A 24093-nucleotide genomic window follows, 5' to 3' on the forward strand; every position below is an offset into this window, starting at 1 on the left:
CGCACAGACCTCCCTGAGCTGCCATTCGCTGCGTGTGTAGTCTTGGGGAACTGGCTTCATCTGATTCTCCATATTCTCACTGGCCAAGTGGGGATGGCCCCGCTACAGTTCTGCAATCCCTTCACACCCGAGTGTCTGGAGCAACCGCCTTGAGTCCCCAGAGCACACACCCTCCCAGGATCCCAGCTCAACTAGCCCATCCCTGGGTAGCACCCCACCTCACCCTGGGCTACGCTGCAATCTCGAGCTAAAGGGACCTGCGGGTAGAGCAGAGCCTCGAGGGCCTGTCCAGTAGGAAGGGCAGGTTTGCACTCTGTGACTGGGACCCATGTCATACTCTTGTTACATAGCTTTATAAGACTGTTCTAGAGACAGGGACGGATTCTACCGAGCCTATTACATGAAAAGCCCCAGATAAAGGTTGATAGTTATGCCCATTATACAGATGAAGAAAACTAGGCTAACAAGGGTAAATAACTGTACTATGGAACCAGGATATGAACGTAGGATCATATGGTGTCCTAGCACAGATCCTCATTCCCCTGTCAACCACGATCTAGCAATGGGAGAACCGTAACAGCTCATTAAAAGAGAGTCCGTTCTAGAGAGAGCGAGAGCCATCCCATCAGCTCGGTTTCAGATGCCCATGCTCTTTCTCAAGGTCATCCCTGAGGATTCTTTAAAATGCGAGCATCAATTCAATTGTGCCAACAATGTTTTAATTATGTTACCAGACTTACGACATGGCAACTGCTTTGCTCAGGACCCAGTCGAAGAAGGTAGTCTCAGCTGCAGAATGGAATTTGTCGGGCACACAGCTAGTCTCCTCGACCGCAGCTGGATGAGGCTATTCTCATGTCTGGGTGCTCTAAGAACAGAGTTGTACCTTTGTGATTCTCAGTGTTCTTGGGGGGTAGGAGGAGAATGGGAGTAAAAAGATTCTATACGTGATTGCATATCGTCAAGAAAATTACTACTTTAAAAACTTTCATCAAGGTACAATGTTGTCAGGATAGATTAAAAACAATCTGGGAACAGCAATGGAAATGTGATCCTCATGCAGCAGTCACAATGTGGATCCTACGCCCCGTTCTCTTCTAATTATCTAACCTGCTTCTCTATCAGCAATCAGCGCTTGAGTATGAAATAGTCACCCGTGTGCAGACGGGACCATGCGTCTACAGGAAGAGGACATAACGGAGTTACATTTGGTTAAGAGCAAGGGAAAGAAATAGGAACATTTTAGGGAGATGATTCCAGAAGTAATCTAAGACTTTTCCAGCTCAACATGTGATTCACGGGCCAACAACATCCGCTTCCCCTGGGAGCCCCTCAGAAATCAGCATCTGAGACCCACCCTGTCTGACGGATCACACTCTGTATTTTAATCGGATGCCCAGACGATTCGTATGCACACGGCTGTTGGAGACGCTGTGCTCCGGGGGGCCCAGCCTCTGCTCACACGTGGGGGAGAGGAGCTGGTGGGGGTTGGTGCAGAGCAGAAAATGAAGTTGTAAGAGTTGGGAAAGTACCCAAGTGTTCGCCTCAGAGGTTATCCTGTCTGGATAGGCTGCAGGGGGAAAAAAAAATCTGTTCTTAGATGACGAGCAGGCTGTGGCTACAGTTGCACACAGCATGACCGCCATCTGTGTAGCAAAAGAAAAGCAACACTGTGCAGGCGCGCGGAATCCGCTGCAGAGGCAAAGCGCGGCCAGGTGTTTAAGCAGGAAAGCCAGCCTTAAAGATCAAAGGCAAGTCGATTGTAAAAGAGAACATCTTGCCCACCAAACCCAGGCTCTTCGAACGGAGAGAGGGCGATGTCTGAAAAGACCAGATGTGAGCAGCCGAGGGATCCTGAGAGCCTAGAATAAACTTGCTGGAACAGCTCTGTGGCATCAAAACCTCATTATTGGCCAGGCCCACCGCTAAGTACTAACACGGGTTCCACGGCAGATGGGAGAGGAGTCCTCCGAGGCACCCGGCTGAGGCGGTAGGAATTTTCTGTCCCTGTGGTGAATGGGCAGTCATTAATTATAGGACAGACGCAGAAGTCTGAAGACAAAGTTCTCCACCACTGATGACAAGGGAGTGGAGTCTTTGGAAAGAGCTGCGTGAGCACTTTGAGGTCACTAGTCTGCGGTCATGACAGGTGTTGCCTCCCGAAGGCCTGAGACAGGCGGTCAAGTTATTTTGGGAGTAAAGCATGGGTGGCTCTGGCTCGAAAGCCCCCACCCTCTGCACCCACCCTGCAGACCCCGTACTGTCACTCCGCGAGCACGCCGGCGGGGCCGGGGGCAACGGGCAGGGACACGGACATTCCATCGCCTGGTGAATTTCCCACAAGTCCAAGCTGGTCTCCTCTTAATTGCCCCCAAAGAGATCTTCATAAATACATTTAAATATAAGAATTATTATTGCTATTCTACTTTGTTCTTCATGATGGCAACTTTCCTTCAAACAGCTCAAAGAACTATTCTGAAACTATCCAATTAATCTTTACAAAATTTCTATGAAGAAGGTGGGTGGCAGTTTCTCCACACTTCTTGAGGAGAGGGAAAAGCAGAGAGAGGTTAAAGGGCCTGGAGTCATTTGGGGATGGTGCAGAAATGGAAACAGGGCTCCCAACCTCCTTCTCCCAGATAGTCCTCTGCAGCCAAGTTCAGCGTCCTCTAAAGCACAACCGTCCAGGCCAGGGTCCTAAGTCTGGAGCACCTGTGTTCAGATCCTGATGCCACTGCTCCATGAGATCTGAGACTTTGCGCAAGTCCTTTAGCATCTCTGGGCCTCAGTTTCCCCATCTTTCAAACGCCTCCATGCGATAGGACATAGTAAGGCCTGGAACCCAACCTCAGTGGGCTTGTTCCCAGTTTTTTGTTTTTTTTTTTTAAGATTTACTTGTTTGAGAGAACAAGAAAACGTATTCGTATGTGAGTGTAGAGGGGAGGGGCAGGGAGAGTCCCAAGCAGACTGCGCTGAGCTTGGAGCCCGAGGTAGGACTTGATCTCATGACCCCGAGATCACGACCTGAGCAGAAACCAAAAGTGGGACACACCCAATCAACAGTGCGATCGAGATGTCCCCCGTTGGCAATTTTATACACAAGGTGGTTTTGTGCACGGCAGTGGAAATGGCACACTTGGGCATGCCATGAAGCAAGAGGGTCCAAGATAGGGCTTGGGAGATGGACAGCCTGGTTCAGATCTTGGCTCCAACACTTGCTAAATCCTCCAACTTTGGGCAGGTCACTTAACCCCATTGAGTGAGTCTCCTGGTCTGTCAAACAGGGACAGTGACAATTCCGTAAGATAAATGGTCTAGCAGAGGCAAGAGCTCGGTGAGTACACGTAGGCGGTGTAGAGGAGGAGTCTGTTGTCAGACTGTCTGCATTTCAATCCCACCCCCGCTTCCCAGCTCAGAGACCTTGGGCAAGTCACCTCATTTCATGGGAGAAGGCAGGTTCCCATGAGGACTAAGAAAGTTCACACACAGAATGTAGGACAGAACTGGGCATAGAGTCTGTGCTTGATAAATTGTGTTAGGATTATGGCTTCACTTCTCATGTCTAGTTTACCTGTGGAACAATGTACAGCAGCCTCCATACATATGGAGAGGGATTACAATGTGGGGGTGACGTGGAGGGAAAATAGTTTGTGGCAGTCCAGTACCCTCAGTAAATTGCAAGAACATCTCGAAGCTGGGAAACACTCTGACAGGCCTTAGGTCTGCCCCTCACCGGCGAGGTGATGCCGGGCAATTCCGCCGCGGCCTTTGGCGCAGTCAGCTCCTCTGGAGAACAGGGGTAACAAGCTGAACAGGGCACTTGAGCTAACACACGCAACTGTGCTTCGTGAATTCGTAAATACTACCTGTGTTTAAGGGTTATGAATTCAGAAGCACACACGCTTTCAAAGCCCACTAACATCCGAATGTTCGCTCGAGCCAGGGCAAACTGAACACCTTTTTTGTGTGTGTGCTTCTACGTTTCATCCCCTTGTTGGGGGGGTGGTGGTGGTGGCAGAGAATGAGAAAGTTCTGGTCTCAGGTAGGAAAAGAATGAAGATGCCTTCATCTCCGGCGGTGCCAGGACCGTGGATCCACCACCAGCTGCGCTAACACCAGGCCCGCCACACTCCACCCACCCAGGAGACTCCGAGAAGCTGGATTTCTCTTTGCTGAGTTCCTGTGGGTACTTCAAAGCCTAGAGACTTTGCAGATGTCTTGGTGGTGATTTCCCTTTAGCAAACACATGGGAAATACTTCAATAAGAGAGAGACCAGCTCCACAAAAGAAAACTGGGGGCCAGGAAGAGAGAGAAGTCGGCTTGCAAGCTGAGCCCGAAGACCTGGGTCGCCAGGGCTGGGATACTCAGATCTCAGACCAACGGCCTGGATTTGCAGCTGGGGTCTGTTCCTTGAGCTCCCCCTCACCCTCACAGCCAGGCGGCATTTCTTAGGTACCAACCCATGAAATGCCAAAACAGAACTTGACGAGAAGAAATTAAATACCTCACTGTGGCCAAAGCCTCCCGGCATGTTATCACCCCCACGGGAAGAGGGGAACAGTAGCCTCTGGGACCTGAGAAGGGTGGGGATGGCAGGCAGAGGGTGGGGGTCTCGTCGCCCCTTGTGTCATTTCCAGGTCTGTTTCTTTTGCATTTTCGAGTCTCCTCCCATAGCAAGTTTCCCTTAACACACGGTCAGGGACATCTTTACTTTGAAGAGCTCTAAAGCCCTAGCCACAAAGTCCATCTTTACATATGGCAAAGTTCTTTTGCGGATTAAAATCTACTTTTTGAATCAAGAAGCACCTCATCTTTTAAAAACAAGCATGTATTATGGAACTACAGCGTTGTCTACGGTCTAGACAAGGAGTGCTAAGCGTCTGCGGAGCAAGCAGAGTGATCGCTCCCACACTATCCAGCAGGGCCTGGAGGGGTTCCCGATGGTGGGGATGGTGCCTGGGGTGGGGGCACCCACTGCGGCTATAGATCAGAGGGAAGCCCCCATCCACTGGGGCACTGAACACACAGGGCCAACCAAGCCCTCACCTGGGAGACAGCCTGCCTATCGTTCAGCCCTGATTGATTTCTACGACAAAGATGATCGCATGCTGGCCACCAGCCAGTCCTGGTGGCCCCTGAGTGAAAATGACGGTGTCTGTGCTCACCAAGTCTAGTGGGAAGGACAAACAGGCTGTCACGACGCCGTGTGCTTCTGCTCTCCTGGGACAGGTGCAGGCTCCGAGAGAGAGCACAGGAGGGGCGCTCGGAGGTGGGAAGAGGGACAGAGAAGGATGCTGTAATGGCATCCTGAAGGGGTCACTCGCCTCTAAGGAGGAGTAGGAAGGAAGGATAACGGGAGCTAAAGGAGGAAAGCCTGGAGACTTAGCTCCATGCAGGTGAGTCAAGGAGTCAGGATATCTTCTACAGGGCAACTGGAAACCACAGTCCCACCACTGGCTTGTTAGCTTCAGCTAAGGCAAATATGTATTGAAACTGACCACATACAAAGGTTAGGGTACCACTTAAAATGAGAGGAGTGCCAATATCATCTTCATCCTGCAGTTGTAAGAATGGAGGCTTGGCAGTGAGGTAGCTCGCCTTGGGTCCTCCTGCTACTGGGACTTGACGCTGTAGATAAGGTTTCTGAGTTTGTCACCCAGAAACAACACCCCTTTTTCTGGAACTCCATCTCCATGATGTCACTAGAGCTATAGGCATGGTTATAGGACTTATGCCTGGCCTGGAAGAGCACTGCCATCCTCTGTTCACAACCACTGGCTCAGGAATAAGACAGAGAGCCAGTTAGAGTCAATGGCACACAAAGTTGCAAATTCCTGGAAATCCTGAGATAGAGAAAGGTGTCTTAAAAATGGGAGGATATAGGTTTAGAGCTAGGGAAAGAAGACAACACAAAGAGAACCGCGAGATTAGGTTTCCTGGATCAAACTTTGCTTGAAGCCACAATACTCCACAACTTCTGAGTTAGAATATTTACCATATTCTTAGTTGGTTTCTCCCTCTCTTGCAACAAAGTAGCCCTAATGCAATGGTGCTTATGGTGATCCTCTCATCCTCTACCCCTAGTGTTACACGTAGCTGAAACTGCTTTGGTGTTTTGCTAATTTCTCACATTTAAAAAAATTATCTTAGTGAAATTTTTGAGCATGGAATAAACTGAGCTATGAAAATAAAGGCAGACTACAGAAATGCATTATTTAAACAACTATAAAATTAGTTGTACAGGAAAAGGAGGTGGGATGTAGAGCAAGGGGAACGGAGGTATGGAAGCACAGACCCTGCTCTGTGGCTCACCAGCTCTGTGACCTCGTGCAAGGCCCCTCTGCTCTCTCAGCATCAAAGCTATGGAATAAGCAAGCATCATTAGACGGGACCTCAACTCAGGCTGATGACTGCTACGTAGGCTGTTTTGGAATCATCCAAAGTTGACTAACACGGATTTAGGAGGCCCATTCATATCTTAACATAGACCAAGGCTTAGCTTCAAGAAAGCTCACACCTGTTTGTATCTGGCAGGTGCTACTGAGAGAGGCTCATCACTGGGCTTGTGTTCAGGGAAGTGCAATTATGTAACCAACAAACGGCAGAGAACCTCGCTTGTCCTGGATCTTGGAAATCTCAAATGGCAGCCCTGGGAGAGGGTCTCCAGCCTGGCTCCAGTCTTGTTGTGCTCAAGGCATGTGACTATCCCACCGTCCTACTACTTGCAAAGAGGACTTGCCCAGTTTCCTCTCCACCATGGAGCCTCACTCTACAAACCCTTCCAGCGAGTCCCCAAGGGCAGCTGCTCTCATCTTTTGATGACGGCCAGCCAGTGACCTGGATGGCGGCCCACAGGGACCCACAAAAACCACGCTGGTTGTTTATAAAGGTTGACGCTCGCAGGTTGCAGCCGGGTAGTGACTTTCAAAGAATCTGATGCGCCAGGTGCTTTATTTAGCTATTCCGCTAAAAATAAACTTTAGAATTTCTACAACTTTTAGAAACAGACACTTCTCACCCACTTTCAACTCCATACAATAAAAAAAGCATCTGCAAGACTGGGAGTTAAGATGCCTGTCACTACAGCGGCCTTAGAAGAGAGTGTCCTTTTAAAACCTGTATTCTGTTACAGATAAACACACTTTGTTCTCCAACGATTCCACCTGTGAACTAATTAGGGGTTTTTGCCGGCAACATGTGAGATTTTAAGTTCTGTGTTGTTAAAAACGAAATATACAACTGTATTTGGAAAGTGGCTATGGAGATGGGTCAGAACAAGGTCACGTTCTAATCGGCAGTCACTGACCCCTCTTGCAAGGTGGAAATCATCTCCTTCGCCCAGAAAACACCGGGGAAGGTGCTCCCTGTAAGTCCTAACACAACTTCCACCACCCCCCCCCCCTTATTTGAATGACTTTCTAGGACTATCCTATCAGGGGTTCCATAGCCCAAGAGCCACAACAGACTTTCCAGTGGAACAAAGAAGAAGACCAGAGTAACTCCCCCGTTTATTCTATGGGAATGGGGCACATCCTCAAACACCAGCAAAATGACTAACAGAAGGAAACTGTGAACAGTGTCCAACTCTCGTCGTGGCGACTATCATCCAGCTACCTAAACACAAGAGGCCCAAGCCATTCTTGAGAACGAGATACAACACCGACAAGAAAAATAATTAGATTTAAAACCACAAACCTCCGCAGTAGTTTCTCTAGGACTGGTAGTCTGTGGGCCTTGGTGTGAAGATAATACACATTTGTTGATGAAGGTGAGGGCCGACTTAACTACCTCGAGGGGGTCATCTGAACTCAAGAAAGTCAGGGGGCTCTGGCAGGTTTTATCTGCCCTCAGACCTCACCTCTAGGTGCAGAGTGAAGAAAGTCCCACAGGTGTTGGACCCACGCAAATGAAGCCTAATCATGGCTGTGTTTCCTTCAGAGAATCCCGCAAACGTGGGGCGGAGACAGGAGATACTGATGAGTGACTTCTCCAGGGCCACCTGAGTGAGGTCAGGCCGCTTTGCTAGGCTCACAGTTCTTTGGTCTCTCCTTTTTCCTGTTTAGTGTCTCCTTACTTCCTTGACATCTTCTCTGTGGCATTCCTCTCAGCCTTGAGCTGGCCCTAAGCAGCCCCCACTTTCTTGCCTATCTTCAGATATCCATAAACACTGTTAGTTCCCATGGGTATCGTTCCAGGAAAAAAAAAAAAAAAATATTTGTGGGTGGGGGGTAGCTCTTATTGTTTGCATTTGTTAAAATGAACATGTTACCACTTTTATCCTAAAAAGAGGATTTTCATAAACATAAAGTGTCTGGACTCTTTTTTTTTTTGAGGGGGTAGGGAGAAAGGCAGAGAAAGAGAGGGACTTGGAGTCCGACGCAGGGTTTGATCTCACAACCCTGAGATCTTGACTTGAGTTGAAATTAAGAGTCGGGCACTTAAAACTGAGCCACCCAGAAGCTGCTGGGCTCTACATTAGAAGGTGATTTTAAAACGCCTGGGGTAAAACGACAGGCTTATCTTGACCAGAACACCGTGGTACCATAAAGTAGGACTATCAAGAGGTAGGGTCTCACCACGGATTTTCTCATTTCATCTTCCCACCCAGTGATGGGAGCGTTCATTCTGCTCGTCCCCCAGACGAAAGAAACCGAAGCTCAGGAAGATCAGGGAGCCGCATGCAAGGTCACAAAGCTTGCAGGCTGCCGTGTGGGGAGGCAGGAGCTAGTCTTCTCACTCAGATGGTAGTGCTCTTTCCAACCACCAAACCAATACCCCAGGATTGCAAGGCAATGTCTCTCCTCTGTTCAACAGCAGCACCTCCCGTGTGAAAGGCCCAGGAAGAGCGGGGTGTTATGGGCGCCTGGGTGGCTCAGTGGATTAAGCCTCTGCCTTCAGCTCAGGTCATGATCTCAGGGTCCTGGGATCGAGCCCCACATCGGGCTCTCTGCTCAGCGGGGAGCCTGCTTCCCCCTCTCTCTACCAGCCTCTCTGCTGTGATCTCTCTCTCTGTCAAATAAATAAATAAAATCTTAAAAAAAAAAAAAAAAAAGAGGGGGGGTGAAAGGCCCGGGGACTCTTGAGTTAGGGCCACACTTACAAATGAAGACGCTTGAGAAGGCATTTACCACAGAGGAGCTAAAAGAAAATGTAAGGGCCTCCGATGTTGCCAGAAGGAGGGCTCCTCTCCAGCTTGAAAGCTCAGAACTGGCTTCCTGGAGGAGGGGGCTTTGGCTCACGCTCAGAGGGTGGGAAGGGGTGAGCAGGCAGGGATGGAGGCAGAGGGCTGGGAACATAAGGGGCCTCGCTGGCCACACTCAGAGAGGGCCCAGGGGTCAGCGCGGCCTCCAGCTTTGGGGCGGGGTTGGGGGAGGGAGAACCCGCTATATACTTTGCTCATGGCTGGAATCTAAAATACAGCTTTAAATTATTAAGGATCCTGGAATGCCACAAACTTCTGAAAACTGCCTGTCAGGATCACAAAGATGCTTGGCGGAAGGCTCTTTTCAAACCAAGTGTCAGAAATGAGGGACGAGCCTATGTGACCCCACATCACCGCGCACGTGTTCATCAGCCATCAGTCGGCGGCGGGCGGTGGTGCGGCTGCGTGGAAGAAGAGCCCACAAATAAAATGGGAACTCGCAGTATGTGGATTTGTGTGGTTTGCCTCCATATTAAAGGGGGGGGGACCACCCCTTGGGTGCTTCTTTCCCAAACTGCGATATAAAGGTAGGAACCTTTCTTTTTTTTTTTTTTTTTTTTTTTGAAGTCTTTTTTGGGAAAGGCGTAAAGCACACCCAGGACAGTCAGGGGACCATATTTTGTGCAACAGCAATTCTTCTAAATATAGAACGCACAGCGATCACAAGAGGGATGCGAGCAGTGTCCTTGGATGCTCCGCGGAACAGGCGGATGACAAAGCTGCTAAGAGGGTTTGCATCGAAATCCTGCGTTCCCCGATTTAGCAGAAGGCTTATTTCGCTCTCTTGCATGAGTGGGTTGCGGGAGCAGACCGACGGCAGTCGCATTTTGAATCCCATTCTTTGCCTTGTCCTAGGCCTGCCTTAAAGGCACATAAATCTCCCAGCCGGGAGAATTTGCTTTTTAACCAGGTACAAGCGAATTTCCTTAGCCAAACTCCGCGATCCCTAACGCCTGCCAGATATCACAGGTCAATTTCATTCCTTTTTTCTTTTTCTTCTTTTTTTTTTTTAAACTTCACCTTCCCCACCGAAACATAAAAGGGGGGGCTCTATAAACATTTCAGATTGCTAATATACTACCTCCTCTCATTCTTCTAAGTGGGAACTTTGCTCATGAGAGAAGGCGAGCATCTACTAAAAAGTAATTTTCTCTGTCAGAAGGGCTCGCCGAGCACTTGGTCGCAGCTGAAACGTGTTTTAATAAGGCCTTTCTCCTTTACAAGCCGGCGGCTTTCAGCTCTGTCCCCCAGCCTGAGCGGGGAGGAAGATGGCTCTCAGACATCCTTTTGTTGCTCTAATCAGAACCAGAAGGGCCGTAGTGACTTTCAGGCCTTGGGGAGCTGTAGTTCTTTTGTACCCATCTCATCCAAGAAATCAAGTTTGATTAATTTGTCATCGAGGCAAATGTGTGATCCCCTAAGAGCCAGGCCTTTGAAGTGGAAGGCTGAACGAGGACTGCAGAAACCCCGGTCAGTGGGATAAACGGCGATGGTGCCCAGTCCGAGTTCTTCTGTGCGGCCGGAGCTGCCGGTTCTCATTTAAAATGCTCTAAAAACAACAGAACCCTTTTCCACACAAGGGTTCCGAGTTGGACGTCTCCCCATCCAGAGTCTCCTTTTGTTTACTCGAACTCTGAAAAATAGTTATCCGGGCTACAAAGCCAGTAAGACCCAGAAAACACTGAGCCACGCCACAAAGCACGGGGTCGCAGGGCCCTGACCTCCTGCCAATCTTAAAAGACCACTTCGAGTGGGAGATTCGAGAGGGCTGAACCCGGTGTCAGCACGTGCTTCTGGAATGAATAATCGGAAGGGGTCTCCAGCTGGGTCATGGGACAGATGCTCATTTACGATGCTCTGGTCTTGTTAACCTGCACTTAGTGGAGTTCCTGAACTGCTGAAAATGCATAAGGTAGTGGCCCCGAGATATTATTTAATCCGAGACTTAGTGTCATATTTCTTGTTCAGATGCTATATATGCTTTATAAGGAATTACAGGGCTTTTAAAAATTACGGAGTAAGCAATCTTGAGACATTCCACAGTGTACGAATCCCCATATTGAACATGTCGGTGCACAGACCTCCTTTATGATGGTTACCCCTCAGGTATATACATAAAGACTCAGTGAGTTACCGAGCCAAAGTCCAGGGCTCCCTCAGCTTTTAAAGATGTCTGAAAAGCACCAACAAATTATAAACAGCCTTTGTGGTTAACTGAATTCCGTGTCAGAACTATTATTAGAGCATTTTAAAAACAATAATGAGATTAGTAAAAACACTCAGCTTTAGAAATCTAAGGATATTTTAACTTTAAAAAAAACACCAAACCTGCTTATAACAACACTCAAACATGCCTTCCTCCCAGCATGCACTGAGCTCGTTCATAGTATGTGTAGGTATGTGGAGCTCAAACATGTTTAAGATAGATTTCTTGCTTTTCTTATGGTCTAGTAGTCCCTAAGTTTTAATGATATTTGCCAATCTGCTCAACGGTAAGCTCCATGAAGAACAGACGATGTCTTGCCTTGTTTATTTTTGTATCCCCAGTGCCTACCAGCACGTCATAGCTGTTCAATAAATACTTTCTGAGTCAGTGAGTCAATATCCCATGTAATCCTTATCTCAGCTCTCCCGATGCCCACTGGCTTTACTTAAGGCATCCGGCATTAAAAGAATATGCATGGACTACAAGGAACACTTGGGGGGCCCCCTACGGTCTTCCTCCAATGATAAGTTTGAGTGCCTACAATCCATAGAGCATAACATGAGACTTATGTTTCAACAATAATTTGATCAGCCTGGAAAATGTTTTCATCAGCTGGACTTCCTTCGTCTACTCCTGAGTAACAATGGCAATAATGTCCTTAGAAAATAATTAACTGGAAGATTCATTCAGGTTTTTAACTGGTTCACAGCAAATGACCCGGAAGTCAGGTCCACAGAGCTCCAGTGAAGAACTTGTTTGTTTGACTTGTTTGTGCCACTATGGCACGAAGAGGTAGAGAGATTGGTAGACAAGCAGTCATGAGACTACTGGATTTGGCCAATGTTGCCATCAACGTGCAGGGCCTTGAACAGCTTAAGCCGGACCAATACGTCAAGGGGAAGGTGCCAAAGTTTCATTGGATCAGTTCGTTCTCTTTACCATGTGGATGTAGAGTCAACTAATAGAAGTACCATCGAACAGCTCTCTACATGAGCAAAGTGCTGAGCTGGGTACTTAAGTATGTCATTGGCTTTGAAGTTTTGTCTTCTTCCCTTCTGTAGATTAGGAAATTGGGGCTATGAGAGCATGAGTAACTTGCTTGAGGCACAAGCTAATGGGATTTCAACCCAATAAAACAAATTCCAAGCTAAGCTCTTTGCATTGTGCCAGTCTGACTCCCTTCCGATTGCTGACATCCAAGGCTAAGGTTTGGAAATCCCAGAGTGGTTCAACCCAGAGAGAATCCCACATTCTCCCACGAAAACCACCAAACCATTACCCAGGACACCTAACGCTCTGGTCAAGAAACCAAATCCCATCTTTTCTGTTCTTCTCCTTTCCAGTCTCCAACAGAAGCATTTGCAAACACAAATAGTTAAAGGTCACCAGTAAGAAGTAGAAGAGGATTTTGCATGATCCATCTGTGCTGGGATAATCCAGAATTGGCCGTGAATATGTTGAAGGGCCTACACTACACCAGTAATTCTTTTCCACCTGCCATCCACACCAGTCAAATGTGTTATTCTTGTACATTCTTTGGAGGAGAGTGTTAGGCATGTGCGTCTACAGATTGGGCACTCAATAAGTGAGACAGAAAAGCAAACTTCAAGTACAAATTTTTTAATTCCCAGCTAAAACCTTGAAAAAGTAAGCAAGTAGATGGTGTACACTGGTTTCGAGACAAATCTGCTCATGTGGAACTGATGCAAAGAAGCGGATTAGGAAATGTGTATTTTTCCCACATAGGGTATGGAATGAAGGAAAGATCATTGATTTTAACAGCCAGGAGATTCGGGGAGCTGGCTGCAACTTTGCCTCCAACTGCTTGTGTGACCTTAAGCAAATTCTTTATGCTTTCTGGGTCATTTCTTCATCTGTAAAATGCAAAGGTTGAACTAGGCCAGCGAGCTTTCCATCTTTTTCTTAAAGCTGAAGGTCCTTTCCGTTACAAACTCCTCTGAGCAGTGTCAAGATCTTTGTCTACTGGAATCTTCCATCAAGCCTAGCGTCAGGAGAACAGGCTAGAGCCACAGCACTTGAGCTGTCCCTTTGCTCTGTGACGAACTGCCTGCGTGACTGTGGGCAAGTTACTTCACCCCTTCGAGTCTTAGCTTCCACGCACAGAAAATGGAGGCAACAATCATGACAGTACCTCCTAGTGTCTTGGGGAGAAGTAAATTAGTGAGTCTCTGTGCTTCCATGGCATGGAGCTCCAAACTCCATTAGTTACCAGCAAGTCACAGCTAAGGAAGAGAGCCACACAGCATAGTAGAAGTGTACCAAACCCCATCCGCTCCCTGGCTTATGCGGGCAGCCTGGGCTTACAGTGTCATTCTGCACTTAGCATTCAGAGAGCTTATAAGTAACTTTGCTGAACCCAACTTTCATGAATAGAGGAGATTCTATATAAAAAGGTAAAGGTGATGTTTATCACCTGAGTGATAAAACCAGGAAGAAATGCAAGGAGTTGCTTACTGGAAATCAGCATCAGGGTTACTCTAGCAGGCAAGGCCCTAGGGGCTGGGATTGTGAGGAAACTCACAAAGGAGGCTCCTGGGACGGCTGGCAAAGATCTATTTCTCAACCTGGGTGCTGCTCTAGGAGTGTTCTCCATACAATGATTCACTAAGTTACACGTTTGTTTTGGGTGGTTTTCTGTATCTTTGTTTCATTTTTACAATAAAAAGTTTCTAAAAAGTGGTGTTTCATAAAACAAAATCAATGAGTATGTAAATTATGCCGAATGGCTTCCAAAACGTTAACAATTTGCCTTGCAATGCATGTCAGTATGGATGTGTTATTGTGTTACTACACTTTAAAAAATACTTTCAAAAATATACTTTACATACAATAGGAGCTTTGTTTGCAGTATCTAAAAGTATTTCTGGAGAACCAACCACCTGGAGAACACTTTTTGAAAGCCAACGGGCTTCTGTTAAATTGTTATTTATGATTCCGTGACGTTGGATTTTTTTTAAAAAAAGACACATTCTGAAAATCAGCATCTTGTCCTTCATCATTTGACTATCGTCGTGAAATACCAATTAGTTTTGCCTCAAAAATGCTGCATTAATATTTACCCTTCATTTCCAGCATTCTCTAGTCAGGGTGAGTCACAAAACCCCAAACTTTCCTAAGACCTGAAACCTTCCTCTAAGTCCGTGCTTTCTTGAATTCTATATGTGCAAACAACAAATGATTTAAGTTCCCCAAGTGAAAGAGGAAATTGGGGAGTAAGAGCTTGTCCACATCTTTGAGGCTGGGAGGAGCCCACACATTCAACCATACCATCTGTACAAATCCTACCAGAGTCCAACATGCTTATGATTAGAAGGGCTTATGATTTATGCTTGCTAGTTAAATATGCTTATGATTTAAAATTATTTTCTCTGGCAAGAAATAACCTAGTCAGCGCCACAGCTTAGCCAGATGATGGGAAATAGATACATATTTCAATGGTACACATTTTCACTGGCTGAGCCCAGTAAATGCTACTGTTTTCTTTTCTTCCTGTAACAAAAGACCGATCTTCCTGTAGGATTCCAGAGGTTTTTAAACATATATTCATTACGGAAAGCAGTTAAAAAGTTCCGCAGCAGAGGTTACTCTAACCAAAAGAATCACTGGGGTTGATCTCTGAAAAACCGTATCTTCAGGGGGAAGGCAGAGCCCACAACCGAGAACATGTCCCCAAAAAGTGCATCGATAACCACTACAGGATACAGCACACACAGAATACATGGCGGCAGTAATTAGACTCGAATGTGAGAAGGAGATATTGGGAAATCTTAACACCTTCAGGGTGTTATGCCCCACCCCTCCTCACAAAAATCTGCTGTGTTCATGGTAACTGGGCATCACACACATAATCCTGAACCGCTTGCTTCTGCAGTGAGAGACAGGAAAGTCTGCAGATAAATGGGAGGAAGTAAGAGTTCGCTGGTTTCTTTTTGTTTTTAAAGGGATATATGGGACAGCCAGAAAGGAAGAGTAAGTTCACTTTACTTGGCGAAATGGGGGACAGTTGGATCTTAGGGGCAAATCAGAGGACAGGAGAGAAAGAAGAGTAATTGACTTATTCTAAAATGAGACCATTCTTAGCAAAAAGTAGTGAAAAGGAATGAAAATGAGTGAATTGTGTTTTCTAAATGCTGAAGAGGAGCCCTGTCACCAAATATGTTCAACAGGGGAGTAGAGAAGCAGCAGTGTTTCCTGTCAGAGCACCTCGGACAGCCATCTCCGCGTCACACACCGCGCTGGGAGCTTCATGCCCCCTATGCTCGCTGGACAGAAAGGCTCAGTAGGAGTGGGAATACACAGTGTGATGACCCTCACCACACACCCACTTGGGCCCTAGTTGAGATGAAGCAATGTGGTTAATGAAACGGCATGAAATTTTAAACCTGAGGGAGGAGAAGGACGTTTCTGTTCCGCAGAATCCCAATACAGAGTGAAAATGAGTGGCAACAGATGAGAAAAAAAAACCTCAGTTTTTCTACAACCTCATGGACCCTTAAACCCCCACAAAGTTATAACTTGAGAAAAGGAGCACCGATTCGTAACAGCACAGTCCCAAGGAGAAAACTACAAGAACTTTTACATGAAAAGCCTAAACATTTGCCCTACATACATAAATCACTACATTTTCGAGGTAGAAAAGTACAGTCTAGTCTTACCTTATTGCTGCAAAAGGCTGGAATAAAAATTACTGACTCATGGAAGCAACCTTCACATGTATCTGAACATCAAACACAACACACAATATAAAATCAAAAATAACTAGAACAGAAAAGTTTTCAGTCTGACCTTAAAAATACTGAGCAAATCACTAGATGAAGCCAGATCAAAAGGAAGGGCATTACACCAGCTTGTAGCCATATGTGGAAGGGCCCCAACCGCACAGGGCACAGATGGTATACAATGGGGAGGGGCGCACAGCAGATCCAAAACATAAGGCAAATAAACCTGCTTCAGCTTACACACAGGTAGGACAGTTTCAAAGGATGAATCATTTTGAATGCAACTGATAAGATTTTAAATTTGGGCTAACTGGTGCTAGATGTCTCCAGCTAACGTGTGCTCACTCGCTTAAACTCTGAAATCCTTTGTGTAATAATTTAAATGAAACTAAAATCTCAGGGAAGACACATGCCAGAGGAAGGTAACTTGTTATTAAATGATAACTGAGTAGTTAAAACTTAAACCCCCCCCCCCCCCAAAACCCCAACCAAACAAACAAACACTGTGGTTGTGAGCCGTATTACCTGATTAAGGTCGGAGAAATTGGGGTTGGAGGGGAATTTAATGCATGCTCACAAAATTAATAGCTCTATTTGAAAGCAGAAACCCTACAAGTTCTATTAAAATGTTCAAAGTCCCCATTCATCATATAAGGAAAAGTGCTACAATTAAAATTTCCACCTCTTTAAACTTTCTTAGGTAAAAAGACAAAAGGTACCATTGATTTTCTACAGAAAACTCAGAAACGCTCGTATTTACTTCATGCTTGTTTCTCTAATACAAAGCTGACAGTTTTATAAATCTCGAACATTTGCCCCAAAATAAAAGTTTCAGAAAAATTCTCTCACTTCAACATTAGGAGTCGAAATTCTCACAAAGAAATCTTGCATTTCATTAAATGAGTTAGATAGCTGTTTTTGAGGCAGCAACCCAAACAAACATTAAACACAGATTTCTTCAACCTCATGATTTCTGAAGGACACAAAAGCATAGAATATCCAAAAGGCCATTGTATTGGATATTCTAATCAATACACTCAACACACACATATACAATGGGACTCTAAATTTTAGCAGCAATGATGGACAGAAAAATACTGACTTCACAATGACTTCTGATTATCATTCACATGGTTGTAGGGAATACTTACTTGATTTTTTTGGACACTTCTTTGTATTAAAGAATCCCTCCACTTTAGTAACAGCTTTGCTAAGCTACGTCTAGGAGTGACAATTTTAGTGGAAATTCTTCCCAGGCTACTTTGATAGTCATTTGAACAGTTTTGCGTTATTTTACATGCAATTTTATAGCTCTATAACGTTCATTTAATCTTGTTCAATGATGCTGAACCCCAGATGCCATAAGATATTACAGAAAAGTAGTTACTCCGTATGTGCAGTAACTACTTTCTCTGAACATTCATTTCTTTTCTCTTAACACGCCGAAATGGTATTTAGAAAAGAGAAAAGCCACCACTCTGTAGTAAAGGTTTTATATCATGGACTTCCAGAGATGGGCTACTTATTACCGCTGTGGTCCTAGCCATAAAGTTCTTATTTACGAGCATGATCTTCTCAAGTCTTAGTGCGAATGGCTTTCTCCAGCCTTCCTAGGGTTGTTGGGATTATCATTCCAATCAGGCCACCTGAGAGCTTGGGGAGGCAGAGTGGGAGGCTTTCCTCCTTTGTGATAGGTGGGGGGGGGCTGGATATGAACAGGGGGTTCTCCAGTGAGGTCTGAGGGCCATCCACATTACAATCACCGGGACTCTTGCTAAAAAAGGCAGGTATCTAGGCCTTCCAGACCTGGCGGATCAGAACCTCTAGGGCCAGGGCTGAGACATGTGCAAGTTGAGTAAGCACCTCAGTGATTCTTCTGCATGATAAGGGGTGAGAAGCACTGGCAGATGATCTCGAAGGTCCCTTCCACTCTAAAATTCAAAGACTCGGTGAGTTTCCTTTTAGAAACGGAGTAGCGTCAGCAAGATGAGAGGATCTCTACAACACAAGATGGTGACTTTGAGCCTGAATGTGCTAACCTGAGAAGTACTTGGGTTTGGATGTGTATGTGAATATAGAAAACGGAAACAGAACAGTATAATCAGATGTGTAAAGAACCTATTTGAGCTGTCTTCCTTGTGACAGGATGAGTGGGAGAACCCACTCTAACAGCTAGGCAAAAGCATGGGTCCAGAGTGAGCTTCACTGCACCACCCCCCCTCCGGCTCCCATCTTTTCCCTCGGCACCTTGTGACCCTTCCCACTTGTCCAGGCAATTACCCAGGCTTGTACAACCCTAAGTCGCCACACTCTTAAGTAATTTTTAATTGCTCTGCATACGTTCTTTTAAGAAATAAACTACCTACAGGCAGTCCTCTACTTTTCCTTGTTAGGAGTGAAATCGTACAGAAACGTACAGTCTAGGAAAGGTGAATAGCAAACTTACGTTTTTAAAGGGGAGTTCCATATTTAGAAAGCCCTTAAAAAACCCGAAAACCAAACCCTAATTTTACTTCTGCCTTTGGGCACAATATTTGATGAAACATTCCTGGTAGTTCCTATATGTTCGTTTATTTCGTTCTTTCTCTTTGTCACTGCTTAGAGGCTCACTGAGAGCCTAAGAATTGAGCTTTTTAAAGCACATCCAGAGACTTCTGTCTTTCACACGTTCTTCTCCGGTATCAGAGAGCTAAACTTCTATTGGTAGTATCTAACTGCATTTTTATAAAACCAGAAGAGCAAAATGCACTCGAATCTTAAAATAATTGCACAAACCTAGCTGGGTAAATGGTGCTGCGGAGCCAGACCGGTTGGCTGGAAGGCAGCGCCCCCATGTGATCGCTCCAAATGTTGTCACTTTTGTTTTAAGTACAAAAGACGGGACCTTCTAGGAGCTGGGCTTCTCACAGCAAAGGCCCACCTCCTGTCCCAATAAGGTGATTTTCCAACACCAAACTGGAGCACCGCTTTAGTCACTGAGAGTAACAGGGAGAAAATGAGAGGCTATCTGATCACGTAGGGGCGTATCACTGGCCAGACAGGATTGGGTATGTAGTGCTTGCCCTGGGTGAGCTGTCTGGGGGTTAGGTTGACAGACTCGAGTGTTCTCAGTTTGAGGAACCTGGACTGGGTATGTAGCCTGCAGACTCTAATGCCCAGCTCTGTCCCTTGCTACCCCCTGTCCTTTCACAAGGGACAGGTTTCGTCAAGGCTCTGCTAGGAGCCGGCACGGTGTGTCTATCACTCAATGACACCCAAAGTTTCACTCATCTATAAGGTCTTGGAACTATGTGTATGGTGCAGGCATGAGCTGAAGTCAAGACGAGAGTTGAGAAGGAATCAAGTTAAACTATTTAAAGTTTTACGAGAGTTGTGTTTTCCTGTTTGCGTTTTTTGCTGTCACTTTCACCGTGAATTTAATAGCCATGTTATAGTAAATGTACATGTTCACTGTAAACTATCCCCTCATTTCAGAAGTGTGGAAAAGCTGGGCGGTGAATCTTTAAGTGGAATAAGCCAACACTTCGGGTTGTGCTTACAGAAGAAAAGTGAATACAGAGACAAGTTACTTTAAGTGGTATTACCCGTCCTTATTAAACGGGTGTCACTTCCCCAGTGTAAGCAAGCACCTGTGATCTAATGACCTAGTATGGGGCAATGGGAGGAGAAAGTGCATACTGGTTTCCCTCAGAGACCCTGGCTCTCCATCCAGACCTAAGGAAGGACAAAAGCGAGCAAGTCAGCACTGTGATTGCCGTCAGGCTCTCTGGACAGAGGACAGGCTGGACTGCCCTAAACAAAAGTCTCATGCCCCACAAGATATTTCCTTGTATCTCAAGAGTATTAGCTTCTTTAATCCAAGAAGGTAATGAGAGGTTTTTAGACTGATTAAATCAGCTTAGTTCATATAAAGTCTATTAGGAACTAAATATTCAATTAAAACAATTTCCAAAGCAAAATCTGACAAACTCCACTCTTAGAGTAATTTAGATAATAGGTTCTTAACATTTGGCAAATTAAATCCTTCTCACAGTTGGTATTTTCCGCAGGGTCAGAAATAGGTGCAGAAGTTCTCTGGGACAAAAATCTACTTTGTGCGTTAAGCCATGTGCCACGATCAGAAACAACAGAAACTTGAGAACATTACTGTGAGCCTAGCATTCCTATTTATTTTTTTTTTCTTCAAAGGCTACATACATGCAGAAGCTGAACATGTCATCACAATGCTTTAAATAAAGTTCAAAAAAAAATAAAAATACTTCAAAATCCATTTACTTATGGAAATATATATGACAATTAAAATGAAGATAGGTCAATCATCCTTTTTTTCGACTCTATCAGAAAAATACTTATAGTATAAAAAAAGAATTTAAATTCATGTTCAGAATAATTTTTTTAAAAAATCCTTGATGAATAATTTAAAAATAAGTTGGATGTTAGTACAATGTTAAAGAAGCAAGTTCCAGGCTTTTGAAAAAAAGGGGTCTGATATCCTTATACCTCATTCTGAAATCACTGAGGAAAGTCCGTTTAGAAACAAAGGAGTTTTTCAAGACTGTGATCATTGAGATTATGGTTGATATGGTTAGCAATGCAAGTGAAGGGCACAACTTTTATAAATAGATATCGTTGAAAGTCCTTAAAAATGTTTGATGGGAGAATTTTATTTACAAACACAGGCTGGAGGCTTGAAGAGGCCACACCTCTCTCTGCTGGTCCATACTGCGAGAGGTGTTAAAAATCCTGGGTACAACGAAGTTCTGAGCACAGGGTCCTTTCTGTGACATGTGAAAGCGTGCACTAGCTCCCTGGACTCAGAAGAAGCCAGGAAGAGGAAGTGTCTTCAAATGGCCCTGCCTTTTTCAGATAACAGCAGTAGGAGGCTTGGCAGAGTCGAGAGAGGGGAACTGGCACATTTTGGAAAGAGTCTCAGTGTTCCAGAGGGTGGCCGTTTCCTTCTACTAAAACCGGCATTTCTTTGGTAACATAATACAATATATATCAACAATTCCAAAAATTAATATCAACAGAATGCACTCTACGTTCCACTTTGCCAATGTTCACATTCATCCTGGAAATGAGATTTATCCTTCCTGCTCCTAAATGACAAAGGCAGAGGAGAGCTGCCCAGGCAGGAAGACTATCGATTATTGGAAATCATATACAATGTGAGCAGGAAAAAGGGATAATCTAACAAAGTGTGTCTGAAAGGATTTGGAAAGCCCTAAGTGGGTACATACACCCAAAATTCAGAAGTAGCTTTAATGCAAATAATTACAATACCTCTACCTCTTCAAATCAGAAATATAAGATCTCCCACCAGGAGAAATCCATTACCACTACTCTATGCCTATCCTTTAAGAAGGCCAAATTGAAATTCTGGTTAGAAATATTTCCACAGATGGTGTGAAGACCTCAAGTTTGATTTACATCCTGAAATATTCAACTGTGATTATAGTTTTCATGTTCGGCAACCCAACTATTATTTTCCTTTTATTGCTTAAAAAAAAAAAAGTTTAAAAGGGAAAAATAAAAGATGTGTGTGCTGTCAGTGCAAAATCAGATTAAGTATGGTTTTTCTTTTCCCTGGGACAGAAAAAAACAATGCCCAGTGCACAGTCTTTAGGAATGTGTCACAACAAATAATCAAGACAGGTTTCACCAAGCTAGTATTCCTCAAAGTACAGTGTGGTTTTCAAAAGCAGTATTGTCACGATTAGGCATATTCTCATGAACTAGGTACAGCAGAGCTACTCAAAGGGAAACCGATTTCTTGTGCCTCAATGAAAGGGGAGAGTAGAAAACAATAATTAGACTGAATAAGAAAATTTAAAAGGAAAAAAAGAACAACAACAACAAAAAAAACCAAAGAACAAACCCAGAGCGAAAAGAACAGAGAATTTAGAAAGCAAAAGAGAGAGAGAGAGAGAGGAAAAAAAAAAAAAAAAAAAAGGCAAGTAATGTGACGGTAGAAACCCACACAGTTCCCCCCCACCCCACCTGCCACTTTGAGCCCTAATTGCCCCGTCTGCAAGGACAGAAACCCACTCTAAATGGACCAGCATCGGGCTTCGGCAAGTCTTCTCTTCACTCTCCCTCCTGTTAAGACCGTTTCCAAAACCAATCAGCAAAGGACAAAGAATTCTTTACAGAGTGTGCAATTAGTGTTTTCCACGTCCACCTTCAAAAGCATGATGCTCTTCATGGGCTAAAGGACAGAAAAAAACAAAAAAGAAAAAAAGGAAAGAAAACTTTAAGCAAAGGATGGGGCAACCCTTCTCTAAGGCATCTCATTCAGTTTCCCCAAAGGCTGGCAAGAACGCAAATACCTTTTTGTGCCAGTAACTGTTAGCTAAGGCGTGCATTTCCTGAGAAACGTAATCATGAAAATTAAAACAAGGAATAAACAAGCAATGGGCATGCTGCCTGTTTCTTCTTGCTGTGCCGAGAGGATGAGTAATCCCCACGAGCTGATGAAGAGAAAATGCAGGCCTCCCGTGCCATGGGGTGGGGGGAGGATGCGCCCCACGGGATGCACAGGGTGGGGGAACCCAATGTTACCCACGCCAGGGCCGTGCACGGACCTATCTTTAGAAATAAAATAAAACAAAAACAAAGCAAAGCAAAGCAAAGAACAACACAAGTGGGTAAGCAGTCCTATCACATCCCCCCACCTCTGAGCACCCTCTGTGGGAAATGAAATTTCATAAAACGGATGGGACTTTTATTTTTTCCAATCATGTTTTTCATCCCCCCCCCCCCAGTCCTGTTGTCTGGCTTGCAAAGCCACTAATTATAGTTAGGGACCCTGGGATAAAAAATGGCACTATCAAAGATAGTTTTTCAAAGACTTAAAATTTTATAAAGAAGTGGGAAATAAGACATTCATAATACATACAACATTTTCTCCAAGGCAAAAAAGGCCAAGTGTGAAAGTCCACTTCCTGGAATCTGACTAACATCGTCATGAAGCAAGGGCAGATTCTCTTCTCTTGAAGGGAAAAGTTGCTCCAGCTTGGGTCTGATAAAGCCCAAGGCAACTCACAATTCTCTGTGCTTCGTCTCCCTGTGCCCTCCCCCTGCAGGCTGTGCATGATGTCCTAGGAAGGCTGGCCCATTCCACCCATTAAGCCCCTCCCATTTCTCTGTCTTTAATATAGACTAAGTTCTTCAGAATAGTGTCTGCAGGGTGAAGCGGTGGGCACAGGGACCGTTTTCCCTTCAGGATCATCCTGGATGTTCACCCCAACGTGTTCTTCATTTGGATAAAATCCTGGGAGAATCATACCTATTAGCTCCCAGGGTTACTGTGGGTTGGCCAAATTCCCAAGGAGACCCTACAATTCCAAATGATTGAACTGAATGCTTTTCACATGTAGAACCTTACAAATATCCCCAACCCCCCTTTTTTTCCTCTTGAAAACAGTTTAGGACTGGCACCGAAGCAAATATGGTCTGTTCTGCAGTGAAACATACAGTGCCACAGGGTCAGGTAGGGGAGGCCCAGAACTCTTGGTGATGCTGGGCTCCAAGTAAGGAACTGAGACATATGGATTGGGCCAGGATTTTCATGACTCTGAGTGTGAGGACAGTCTGCGGTGGTCATGGCTGAGACACGGAAGTCGTGTAACTGTTACAGGCTATGGAGCTAGCTGAATAGAACATTCAGAACTGGGGGAGTCCTACGAGACAGAAGTTCTTTCAGCCTTGGGTGAGCCTTGGCGGGAAGAGAATACAGAATTCTCGAAACCAGGAGTCAAGAGATCTTGCTCCAGGAAGGGGCTGAGAATATGTATTTTGTGCTTCACAGGCCGTGTGTTTCTGTCCCAATAATGAACTCTTGCTACCATCAGCACATAGCAGCCGTACAGGGTATGTGCACGAACGGGCACCACTAGGCATCCATACACTTTATCTATATATGGACACGGAAATTTGAATTTCA

General features: G+C 45.2%; 1 protein-coding gene across 3 annotated transcripts in view; it reads right to left on the bottom strand.

Annotated features, from left to right (window-relative positions):
* Positions 1-16632: 16632 nt before the first annotated feature.
* Positions 16633-24093, bottom strand: part of EIF4E3 (eukaryotic translation initiation factor 4E family member 3) — a 70931-nt gene continuing 63470 nt past the window's right edge. For all 3 annotated transcript variants that reach the window (XM_045990437.1, XM_045990436.1, XM_045990438.1), the window contains one exon: positions 16633-22356. In XM_045990437.1, the coding sequence (XP_045846393.1) occupies positions 22310-22356 (47 nt within the window). In that variant the 3' untranslated portion in view covers positions 16633-22309. The remainder of the gene's footprint in view (positions 22357-24093) is intronic.

This window comes from Meles meles, chromosome 20, assembly GCF_922984935.1.
Source record: "Meles meles chromosome 20, mMelMel3.1 paternal haplotype, whole genome shotgun sequence".
NCBI lineage: Eukaryota > Metazoa > Chordata > Mammalia > Carnivora > Mustelidae > Meles > Meles meles.